The sequence below is a fragment of the Akebia trifoliata genome, chromosome 6 (genome assembly GCF_017979445.1).
Source record: "Akebia trifoliata isolate Shusen 1 chromosome 6, ASM1797944v1, whole genome shotgun sequence".
Taxonomy (NCBI): Eukaryota; Viridiplantae; Streptophyta; class Magnoliopsida; order Ranunculales; family Lardizabalaceae; genus Akebia; species Akebia trifoliata.
The window spans coordinates 23551742-23564811 of NC_141380.1; the positions used below are offsets into that span (position 1 = coordinate 23551742).

General features: G+C 31.0%; 1 protein-coding gene across 1 annotated transcript; it reads left to right on the forward strand.

Moving 5' to 3' along the window:
* The first annotated feature begins 10522 nt into the window (after positions 1-10522).
* On the forward strand, positions 10523-12822 carry LOC147400444 (Calcium-dependent lipid-binding (CaLB domain) family protein). Its single transcript, XM_086446140.1, has 2 exons — positions 10523-10804; positions 11185-12822. The coding sequence occupies exon 2, from the start codon at positions 11236-11238 to the stop codon at positions 12535-12537; it is 1302 nt and encodes a 433-aa protein (XP_086302266.1). The 5' UTR covers positions 10523-10804; positions 11185-11235; the 3' UTR covers positions 12538-12822.
* Positions 12823-13070: the final 248 nt, after the last annotated feature.

Sequence of the window (13070 nt, forward strand, 5' to 3'; positions counted from 1 at the left end):
ACCTTCATCCATCATTTTCTACCATGCATCTTTGGTATAAAATCCTAGATTTTTCTACCCAAATTTTTATCAATTTATGCTTCCTTAAAAATGATATCTTACTTTGAGATTTGAAGGTCGAAGACTTGAAATAGATAAAATTTTAAGATAGTTATATAGAAATGTTGAAGATGACAAGTTTTGAGAAGGAAAATCTGAATTTTTTTAAAACTAGAATTCGAAGACAAGTGTTTTCAGTCTTTTCACCTTAGTCTATGTAGAAGACTGAGGTCAAGGGATGCATGTCATCAACTTCAAAACATAGGGGTATCTCTAATATACAGCAAAACATAGGAGGGCATGTCTAAATCACCCATAATTCTTCAATTCAAACTTGCATACCACGTTTACCATATAAGATTGACTTTTAGTGTGTCAAGGATGACCAAACATTTAGGTTAAATGGGTGAGAAGAATTTGTATATCTTATTATATCCAACAACCGACTGAAATGGGGAGAAATACAGATTTCCTATAGATTAGTAAATTTCATTGGGATCAACATCTTATTGATAATCACTAGTCATGAACAATTTTCATCTTATTGATATAACAAAGTAGAGCTGCCTTGAGACTATATAATAATGGATAAATATTTTTATATCAATTATAAATTTGTATTTATTTATAAAATATATTTTAATTATTTATTTTTTAAGATATAATTTATTTTATTTATATTAATTGTATTTGTTGTTTAAGATATATAATTTCTTTGTTAATTAAAATAAAAATTAGACTTATTCAATGAGCCCAACCCATCCAATCAATCCAAAACACCCTAACTTGGGCTAATTTGAACTCAACTTGAGTTGCAGTCCTATAACAAAGGTTCTGTAGATCTATCAAATGGTGGGCTAAATAATTATATGGGTCAACAGGCCCAAAAACTTAGTCTTGAAATATATAAGTCACAATATAGCCCAACAAGCTGACTTTGACCTCCAATTGGGTTTGGACAAGTGACCATTCCAAGTAAAGAAAAAAAAAAAACCAATTCCATACAAGAGTTCAAAAGAGAAAGACTTTATAGAGAAATTAAAATAATTAACCATAAAGTAAATGTTTGGATTTTATTTTATAGAGGAACTAAACTAACTGGGATTTGTATGTATCATATACCATCAACATCGTGACTTAATCAATGTTTCAAATTAAATTAAGGAAAATGCTGGAATGACACAAATGGAGACACAAAGGTGACAAAAAAAAATGATGTGGTGGCGCGCACATAACCATAAATGCTTTTTTACTCGTATCTCGTGAAAAAACATTTACGGTAATTTACATGACACCACATCATTTTGTCACCTTTGTGTCACCCCAGCGCGCGCGACTCTTAAATTAAATAAAAACACACTTTAGAAGAAAACATTGGAGTAAATTACATATTAGTTGGACTAATGTGTGTTGTCTACTTGAAGACAAAACTATCACTTTTTAAAGATGGGGTTAGTGCTGGCAACACAAATAGCCTTTTTAAAACAGCCAAAAGGGGTGAAAATTTAACTTAAAAAACGCTAAATCTTCCATACTTTACTGAAAGTTGTAATCGGGCTCAAAGTGGGTAAAAACATATTCCAAATAGGGTCAACTGTAAATTTCAGCAAAACCAAATTTTTGTGTCTTTAATAAAAAATTCATCACTAGGATTTAACATCTATATAACATAAAAAAAAAAATAAGAAAACAAAAACCTACATTGAAATTTATCGAATCAAACTATTTCATGGGATTATGAACAAAAAATAATTCTTGAACCAGGTTGAATCAACAAGGTTTTGAGGCTCGGAAGTCTTCTACTAATTTATTGGGATATTATGGGAAGGGTACATTAAAGGTGTGAGAAGTCTTCCACGAGTTATGATGGTTGATATGATCTCCCAATTTATAGATTTCCAAAATGTTTTCAAAATTTGAATCCTACCCATTTTGCTCAATGGATTAAGATTTTTACTTGAATAAATTTTGATTTAGTGGTTTTAGTTTTATGGTACTTACTTGCAACCAAGCATCTAACCCTTTATTTAATTTAGATAAATCTTAATCGTTGATTTTCAACAACTTAATAACAATTAATTAATGGTCAAGATTAATAAAGATTTTAAGCCTCTAGAATTGTCTCCCTTAATTTGGTTATGGGGGTGTCACGTGGCAACCCAATAATGGTCATTTGTTTTAAGATATTCTAACAATATTTTCTCCCTAATGTTGTGTTTGGATTGAGAGAAAAGAAGAGAAGAGAAGACAAAATAAATGAGTTTCTCTTTATTTCTTTGTTTGGATTGTAAAGTGGGAAGAGAAAAGAAAATAATTGGAGAGAAGAGTTGAGAAAAAAAAAAAAGGTGAGTTTTCTTTCTCTTCAAAAGTAGAGATTTCCCTTTTAAAATATTTTATAATTCCAACTCTGCCCCTAGATCTCTTTTAAGATATTTAAAATTTCAAAGTTATCCCAAGTTCTCTCCTGTCAATCAAAACATGGTGGACATTCTCTTCTCTTCTCTTCTTTTAATGAGTTTCTCTTCTCTCTTCTTCTTTCAATCCAAACATAGCCTAAAATTTTCAAACAAACCCCTCATTCTTGACTCCTACGACAAGGGTTTCAAAAACCCACTCTCACCTTTTGATCTTCTCTAAATCCAACAATTGTAAACGAATTTGTTAAAAACAAAATTTTCAAATAATTTCAAAAGGGTTTCCATGTTTTTTGGGGATCTTTATCCCTTCCAAGATGGTCTCCCACGTCCACATAGGTTGCATGACCTATCCAAAAGAAAATCCAGTAAGAAAAATTAGAAAAAATAAGGATATATTTGATTGCATGGAAAGTCACTTTCCATGAAATTTGAAATCCATGAAAAAATAATAGTGGAAAATAGAAAGGGTTGGAAAATCAAATTCTATTGTTTGATTTTACTTAGATAAAATCATGGGAAAAATAATTGAGGAAGATGAAAAAGAAGAAGGAGAGGAGGAGCATGAGAAAGAAAATGAGATGAGAGGGAAAGGCTTAGGGTGGAGAAGAAGAGGCTTAGGAAATGATAAGAGGTAAGGGGGAGGGAGGAGGACGTGGTGGTGGGTAAGTGAGGAAGAAGATGGGAGAACATGGTGGTGGTGGCGGCGATGAGGTGAGGGAAGGAGAAAAAGAAGATGAAAAAGAAGATGGAGAGAGAGAGAGAGATGGCGATGGCGATGATGACGATGACGAGGTTAGGGTGATGGTGGCTATTGTAGTAGTAGGGAAGAAAAAGATATGAGTAGGAAAAAAGAAGATGATATTTTGGGGATAGAAAATATGGGTTGATTTCACTTTCCCACCCACATGGGTGGGAAAGTGAACCCATGTTTTGGTGGACTTTTTGATTGGAGTGAAAAATAAATTTTCATGGAAAAATACAATCAAACACATGAAAAATGTCATTTTCCACCATATTTTTCATGTGCAATCAAACATACCTTAAAAGTTTTTGGCTATTGATTAGATTTTGATCCACTTTTAAAAATCCTAAATTGCACTAAATAAAATGATCAAATTATCCTTTTTTGGCACTTGTTTCATAGAGAATTAGAAGGTCAAATCCTTTAGAAAACCAAATATACCCTCCTTTGGGGTAGATTGGATTTGACACGCAGCTAGAGAAATTCGAAATAACTCAAAAACTACGAAGGGTAATATCGACCAAAAAATATTTATCTCCTAAATTTAGAAAACTTGATATATTGTGTTTACATTTATAACACTATTTACATCAACATAAAATGATTTTGCTTATTTTCCAAAAAAAATTAGAGAGATTTTATTTTCACACCAACTTTTGCTAATGCCACCCCAATTCACATGTAAATCACCATAGAATTAACACACGTCTTGGGATGGCATTGGCAAATGTTGGTGTGGCAATAAAAGCTCTCTTTTTTAATCTGGATATTCATTTTTCACTTTCAATTGTCTTCAACGATTGTTTACATCACATTCGCCACCTCTGACCTCTCTCTTACTCTCTCTATCCTAATTCATGGTGGCAATGGGTTGGTTTGTGTTGTGTTATCATAAGGGTATTCTAAAAATTTACCTAACTCATACTAGACTCATTTAATTATCATGTCAAAATCTTAAACTCAAACCCATCGTGTTTATTAAGCATGTAACACGACCCTTGTAACCCATTTAACAAATAGATTGGATTGTGTTGTGCAGAGGTTGACATACATAACCTGTGAACACGATCCAATTAAAGTGAAAAATCTATTTTTAAATCCCCTATGTAGTTGTTGATATTTGAGATACCTCGTATGTTTTAAGTTTTAAATGAATTATTTACAAGTCAAGTTGTATGCAAGGAAACAGGACATGATAATTATACAGTCAATACAAATTGATGTATGTGATCTGGACACAACTTGTTTAATAACTACGTTAGATGGGTCGACACGAGTAAGATCTGAACACAATTAGACTCAATCCAAGCCCTCTAAATTCGTGTCATTTTTGAGTCGTGTTAAGAATTTCCATTCCTACCCCTAGTGCCACAGAAGAACCATTATTATGTTATCCCCAAAACTCTATTCGGATACGAAAACGCCTCTCCCCTTGTTGCCTCAATCTCCAAGACCTTATTTGAGTCCACAATAATACACATTTGTGATTGTTTTGATTGTGATAGATCTTTTTTTTTTTTTCAATTATTGTTTAATTCGTCCACTTTCTTGTTATTAAAACAATTGAACAAGACAATGAGATCAGCCTTTAAGAATATGTCTCCTTCTCCAGGAAGCAGCAGCCTTATAATGAATAGGTCTCCAACAGTAGCTGTTACCTTAAGAAAATTTCAAATGTAAAGATAATCAGTTAGTTATTTAGATTCAGATTTATTCAATTCTCTTATATCTGTAAAGTTTTTCTATAAATAGAAAACAAACCCTCTCTGCAAAAGATAAGAAAAGAGAGAGAGAGAGAGAGAGAGAGAGGGAATTAAACCTCAGAATTTTCTGATTTTAATACTTGTCATGTGATATGTTTTTAGACTTCTCTAATCATAAATCTATAGTTATTTGGGCTTAAATTTGTAGCTCTACATAATTCTCTTCATTTTAATATTAGGGACATAAAAAAGATTTTTGAAAAAAGAATATTTTTTCCTTAGAAAAGCTTATTTGTTCAACACTTTTAAAGTATTGAGAAAAAAGAAAAGAGAAAAATGACTTGATATGTTTATTAAGAGGTGATGGATAGAGATCTATTAATTAAATTCGTCCCATGTTGCTATAAATATGTATCCGTCAACCAGAAGTGCTATTAATCCATAGTTGGTTTGTAATTTTTGTTATATTCAAAGGAAAAAAAAAAAAAAAAACTACATTTTGTCAATGTTTCATAAGTGTTATCTGAGTAGGATTTTGATTTGATCCAAGTTCTTATGAATAGGATATGAAAATGTTATTGAAGAAATTATGGTTGAATTAATCTATGTAGAAGTATTTTTATGGGTTTATAAAATGTGTTCAAGAATATTGGTGTTAAAAATATATAAGGGTATTATAATGGTGGCATTGCGTAACATTTACGCTTTAATGTCTCGTAAAGTGATGGCATTTGGAGATTTCAAGTCAGTAATTGTATAGGTCCTTGTTAAACAATGAGTTATGGTAATCCATATTTTGTTAATGAGAGTGTTTGATGCCAAATCAAAATCAGATATTTCTTTTTCGCTCCCATTCATGCTATAGTTGTCCATTTTTGTTCAATAATATATGTTTTTGGGGTGGAATCAAAATTTTCATTCAACCTCAATTGTAAGCTCTCCATCTTCTCTTATTTCCATCTTATTATATGTAGCATCAGAATGGAACCTTGCTTCATCTTTTTCCTTATATAATTCTCTTTAATTATACCTATTAGTGAATCCACATATTTGTTATTTATTCCCTTATCCTTTTTGTTTCTTGTAAGAGTCTCTTTTCTTTGGTCTTTGTAAGCATTTATTTTATTTTGGCTTCAATTTTATGTTTTCATTGTTTTGGATATGTAAATATTTGTATATAATAAATTGAGATTATGATGTAACTGAAGTGAGGCATGATTGCAGATATTTTGGATCTAAATAATAGACTTTAGCTTAGGTTTGATTATTTTCTTTGACTTTTCACAAAAAAAGTGATCGGAATTGGAGAATCTATTTTTCATGTGCATTATATTTTTATGCATAGATATGAAAGTAACATATATATATATATATATATATATATATACTTGTTTACCTAATTTAAAAGCATATGACCAATGGCAAATACTTATTTACTTAGCTTGTTGAAAGTTTTTTCGCTAACCAATCTAACTGTAGTAGGGTTCTTTGTCATAGGCAAGCTTTCATTATAGTAGGGTTTACTTGTCGTACGAAATGAAAGATGATCTAAGTTTGATCTTTAAGAGATCCAAATATCTTTAAAAGATACGAATTATGAAAAAGAAAGATGATTTAAGTTTAATCTTTAAGATATCCAAACTACGAAAAGAAAGATGATCTTTGATATTTAAGAGATTCGAATTGTGAAAAGAAAGATGATCTAAGCCTAATATTTAAGAGATCTAAAAATCTTTAAGAGATCTAAACTACGAATGAAAGATAAGTCTAAATTGATCTTTAAGAGATTCAAACTACTAAAAGAAAGACAATCTAAGTTTGATCTTGAAGAGATCCAAACTACAAAAAAAAAAAAAAAGATTTAAGTTTAATCTTTAAGAGATTTGGACTATGAAAAATAAACGATTTAAGTTGGATCTTTAAGAGATCCAAAGATCTTGAAGAAATCAAGACTACAATGGGAAATATGAGTTTAAGTTTGATCTTTAAAAGATTCGAACTACGAAAAACAGATGATCTAAGTTTGATATTTAAGAGACAACACTTGGACATAGTTTAGGGGTACTAGAAGGTTTCAATAGAAAATATGACATAATTTTGAGTCTTAAACTTGGCCATCCCATTTGCCTTTGATGGTCCTCTATTTATAGTATCTAGGGAAACCTTTGCGGATATAAATATTCGATTTCCTTAATTTCAAAATATTCTCAAGAATACCTCAATGAATGACCTTAAATATCCTCTATCAACTTGTTCTTGATTGTCTTTGCACCTCTTTAAGTCATATCAATCAAGATCATCACAGGATAGAAGTGTCAAAGGACTCAAAGTTTTAGAGAATTCTAATTAAGGGATAAAAATATCATAATTCCTTGAATTCGATAATCTCTAAAGAAATTAGTTGCAATAGAATGTAATTTGATATTGGAATTTTGAACTTTTTAGTTACTTGCTTTGAAAGAGTCTCCAACAAACTTGAGGATAGAAGAGTCATTGCATATAAGTTCTAGAAAATTCTTATGGTTGGATAAAAGAGTCAAGCCCTCTTGATTTTGGTCAATTTACAAAGAATTATGTAGAGGTGATCTTGAATTAAAGATGAAAATGGTGAGCTTATAAGTTAATTACCTTAATTGAGTCCCAACAAAATAGGGGCAAGTGGGTAAATGACTCTTTGTAGGGACCAAATGAGAGTATAGGTAGATAATTCCTACAAAACCAAGGTTGCAAATTTAGAGAAAACTTAAGGCATAGACAAAGTGGAAAAATGATGGGATTTTCTTATGAAATAAGCAATTAATAAAGGAGTTTAAGAAATAATTTCCTTAAGTAAATCTCGAGCATTCAAGTGCTCCCATTCCCAGCACAATTGTCTAACTGAATTGACTTTAGGTGAGTGAAGGTCAAAGTTAAAATGGCCTAGACATTAACTGAGTAAAAGCTAAGGCAAAAGAGCAACCTGCATATAAGTGAGTAAAAGCCAATATAAAGAGTAACTAGCCACTAGGTGCCTAATGGCCAAAACATGGATAAGCTTGGCTGTTGGTTACTAAGGGGCGAGCTAAAACTCTTAAAAAACTTTAATTATGGTTATGCTTAAAGTGGGTCCCACTTATTTGATTAAAATTCTTTTGGGTTCATCTTTCTCACTGGATTTTTAAGAGTTCTCAGGCTCAATTTGGTCACATTGGGATGTATAGAAACTTTTTCTTAGTATTATTTTTCAAAATTCATAGAAGTTAATCCTCTACAACCTTAATAAAGTATTGGATCATGTTTTTGGATGCCATAATGTGGGCCCAAAGATCCTTGGTAAGGGTGAAATCCTTACTTAGTAAGGCTAGTAGGATTCATGAAAATAACATAGGTAAGAATAGATATGATGCTTTAGGGTTGTAGAGTCCAACTACCCTTGCTAAGTTAGTAAGGATTTCACCATTATTATGGGTCTTTGGGACCACCTTGTGGTATCCAAAAACATGATCCATGTTTTAGGGTTGTAGAGGATAAACTTATATGAACTTTGAACAAAAAATCTGAAAAAGTTAATTTTCGCTGTTGAATTTTAATTTTTAGTTTGGGAGTTAGGTGAAAGTTCGCTAGCTATCAATTTTCAAAAGCTTGGATCAAGCTCAAAAGAAATAGTTTTTGGATTTTTTCAATATGAGTTTTTCTATGAAATTTAGAGGGCCGTAGTGTTGGATTGTTGATTTGGTAAACAATTTGAGCAAAAGTAAACCCCCCCAGTAAGGCTTAAAATCTTACTATGTCAATAAGGAAAGTGTTTCACTGATTTGATTGGTGATGGATAGAGTATTATAATATTTTAAGTATTAACAAAATATTAATTTATAATTTATAATTTATTTTTTGAAATTATAAAAAATAAATAAATAAATAAATCGACGGTCCAATTGTCGAATTTCAAAAATAGATGGTTAGACCGTCGATTTTTGACCTAAATTTAATCATGTACCCAAAATACCCTTCACTGGAACCCGATGGTTGAACCATCGATTTTCATAGATAAATATATATTACATTATATAATTATATACTATATATATATATATATATATATATATATATATATATATATATATATATTAAATTAAATATTTTTACATAAAATAATATAATAAATTATAATTATATTAAATACGATTTCTACATGTTAATATATATAAACTATAATTATATTAAATATGATTTCTACATGAATATTTTATTATTTTATAATTATTAAAAATAAGGGAAAATTATATTGTTTTCCAAAAATATTACAAAATAAATAAATTTTAAAATCATTTGTTATATTTTATAATTACATATATATATATATATAATTTACAATTAATACTTATAAATATGCAATCCTAAAAGTAAATATTTATTTTTAATCTTAAAAATTATATTTAGTTGTAATCCTAAAACTTATTATTTTTAATAATTATAACTATTATATTAAAAAAAATTGTAATTAATACTTACAAATATTTTTGAAAAAAGTAATATTGATAATTACATATATTTTTTGTCACTATAATTATATTAATAATTATTATTTGTAACTATTATACTTACCACCCATGTGCATCAGATCTTCATAATAACCTCAATATCAACATACAATCATTCTTCGAGTAGCCATTTAAAATTTTTAATTTTGTCTTACAAAAAAATTGAAAAGAATATACCAATAATTAAGAAAATTAGAAAGTAAGAAAGTAGGGAGAATAATGATTAATTGATTGTGGGATTGTGCAAAATGGGGAATGAATATGTTATTTATAATGAGATTTTTCATGACCATTGGGAGTGGAGTGGAAAACGTGACTGTTAAAGCATAAATAAGAGAAAAAACAAATTTAAATTTGACTGTTAGAGTGAAAATAGGAGGCTGGATCGTCAATTTTCATGAAGGTATTTTTGTCAACTTGAAAACTAGTGATCCAATAGCCAATTTATTACTTTTTTTGTTAGATTTGAATTTTTTTTTTAAAATAATTATAAATTAATATATTATTATTTTAATAATTTTTCCTATATAATATTAAAATGTTTCTTTTTGAAAAACTTCACATGAATTGTCGTGTTTCATTGCAACCGGAAACATTACACTTGAAGTAGACTTTTTCATGTCATTTTAAAAAACTATATACTACAATTGATGATTTTGAGGGTATCTCTTGTAATTTTTCAAAAATGGCAATGCAATGACCATTTAAGATTGGTTTTGTAATTTTGAGAAAATTAGTATTTTTATTAAAAATATTATTTTATTTTAAATTTTTTATTTTTATATTTAAAATTTTATCGTTTTCTATTAACTCAAAAATTATATGTTTTCCTAAGATTTCAAGGTTGAAGTAGATACAATCTTAAAATTGAAGTTGTTTGGTGAAAAAATAATTTAATCAACAGATTAGAGATGACTTTTTTTTTTTTTTTTTTTTTGTAAAGATAGGGGGCATTAGTCTGGTAATGTCCAAGTCATCCTACATAATTTGTCTAAAAAAAAAAAGTGTATTATTGCAAAGCCACACATTTTTCTTGCCTTGAAGCTTTTGAGTCTCTAGGCAATGTAGGTTGGTGGGTGAGTGAGAGAGAGAGAGATTGATTGTGAGGCAAGTGGGTCCTCCATTTCCCTCAGTGGAGCACTCCTACTCCCTGGAAGCTGCAATGTCAAGCAAAGCGAAACCAAAAGTCTCAAATCCACCCACCCCAAACAAAAGTAGAAATAAAATTTTCAAAGACAAAGATAGAAAAACAACCACAGCATCATTGTCACTAAACATCATCATCATCGTCACCATCAATTTTTCTTTCTTCTACCTTCAATCTCACCCACTACCAACACCATATCTCCCAATTTACACAACCAGCTCTTCCACTCTTCGACTGTAAGTCTCTCTGCAACTCCTCTTCTTTATTTATTTTTCTTTTTTATTTTTCCAAGTCAAGAATCCACAAAGAAAGATAAAATGGTAATTGGGTTTCCATTATATTCTCAATCAAGGCTGTTTGTTCTGTAAAACAATTCTGTTCTTGATTTTTTGTTTTTTATTTAAGTAGCTCAAAAGAGGAAACCCAGAAAAATATTGCTTAATTTAATTTTTCCAAGTCAAGAATCCACAAAAAAAAGAAAAGAAATATCACATTGTTACTGGGTTTCCATTTTACTCTCAATCAAGGCTGTTTGTTCTCTACAACAATTCTGTTCTTGCTTTTTTTGTTTTTTTTTTGTTTTGTTTTGTTTATAGTATTATTTTTTATATTGAAGGAGCTCAGAAGAGGAAACCCAGAAAGATATTGCTTAATTTCTTTGGCTGGAATGGATTCTTTCAATGAACCAACTAGGTTCTGTTATGATCCTAATTCGGATGCAGAAGGCGAAGGAGGGTTCTCTGGGTTACTTGAAATTTATGTTCATCATGCAAGAAACATCCATAACATTTGCATCTATGATAATCAAGATGTTTATGCCAAATTCTCACTTACTTACAGTCCAGATGAGACCCTTTCAACTAGAATTGTTAATGGTGGTGGAAAAAATCCCGAATTCAACGAAAATCTAAGAATGAAGATAACCCAGATTGATGCAGTCCTCAAATGTGAGATTTGGATGCTTAGTAGAGCTAGAAATTACTTGGAAGATCAGTTATTAGGGTTTACAATAGTCCCAATGTCATCGGTGGCTGGAAAGGGAAAAGTAACTCAAGATTTCACTCTCTCATCTACTGATCTTATCCATTCCCCGGCCGGAACTGTTCAATTAACTCTGTTTCTTAACACATTGGTCCCAAATAATCTTTCTACCAAGTCCTCCGATTTGGCTTCTAATTCTTCCATTAGTTCAGAGGTGGTGTTATTGGATCGCAAGGTTTCAGAGGTCGACTTAGGCCCAGTTGAGTACGGAAGAATTGAATTCCCGGACATTAATGTTGCGAGAGAGAATCAACAAATGGTTTCCGAGTATTTCAGCTCTAATGAACGCAACTCGGTGTTGAGGCCAGTTTTAGTTGGCCCTGCTTCGTTTCTTCATCTTGGTACTTCGGATGATTATGACATGATTTTGAATTCTTCGGAAGAGAATTGTGGTGGATCTGTTTCTCCTAATGGTAGCATACAGAATTCTTGCTTCTTTGGTTCTACGACGACAAGCTTAAGTGATGATAGGAATTCTATCGATTCTATCGAAAAAAAGTGTCATGTGGTTGGTGAGACTTCTAATTCTCATGTCGCTTCAATGTCTGCGGAAGCTAATCAAAGCTCAGGAGGGTCTCCGGAGACGCCAACTTCTAAGAAAGAGGGTGATGTTAGAGGTGAGAAAGAACCCAATTTGTCGAGTAAGGAACAAGAGAGTCCCAAAGAAGGAAATCTGAGTTCCGTTGGATATGGCCCAGTATTTGAGGCTGAGCAGACGGCAATGCAACAGCAGATAGTTGACATGTACATGAGAAGCATGCAACAGTTTACGGAGTCGTTGGCGAAGATGAAGCTTCCTATGGATCTCGACAAACCAGAATCTAATGAACACGGTGATGTTATTCAGCGACATACAAACAAGATTGATCTCGATAAAAAGAAGAATGATGGGTCGAGGGTATTCTATGGTAGCCGAGCATTCTTCTGACTTAAATATGCTTGAAAGTTCATGTAATTTGTGGTATGCAAAACGTAGATTTTGTATTATTAACGCGACTTTTAACTGCTTTCTTTTAGATGAGAATTATGTGTTGTCTAGTGATATTTGTCTCGTTTACTTTCAACTATTTATTTAGTCCTCTTGAATCAATTCTGTAAGCACTGCAACTACTTGTCATTGTGTTGTGATCTGTAATTAGAAGTTATTTGGATGGTTATTCTTATGGTTCCTTTGTTAATTGGAGCATTATCTAAATTTAACACATCTTTTATAGTGAGTATGCTTGATGAGATTAAATTAAATAAAAACTCTTGTCTAGTTTGAACTTGTAAACTGTTTTTCGATAAGTATTATATGTTACATAAAAGAAGCAAAACAAACAAAACAGAGCTTACCATTTACAATAGAACACGGAACACCCGAAACCCACCACCGTGAAAACCACACCCAATGACCATGCTTAGCTAGTCCTGCCCATGATCAAGACCCATCTAAATACAAGCTCCTCAAAAAGAAACGAA

What these genes read in the sequence shown, in the direction of transcription:
- LOC147400444 (XM_086446140.1), top strand. Translation starts at nt 11,236, where the DNA reads ATGGATTCTTTCAATGAACCAACTAGGTTCTGTTATGATCCTAATTCG.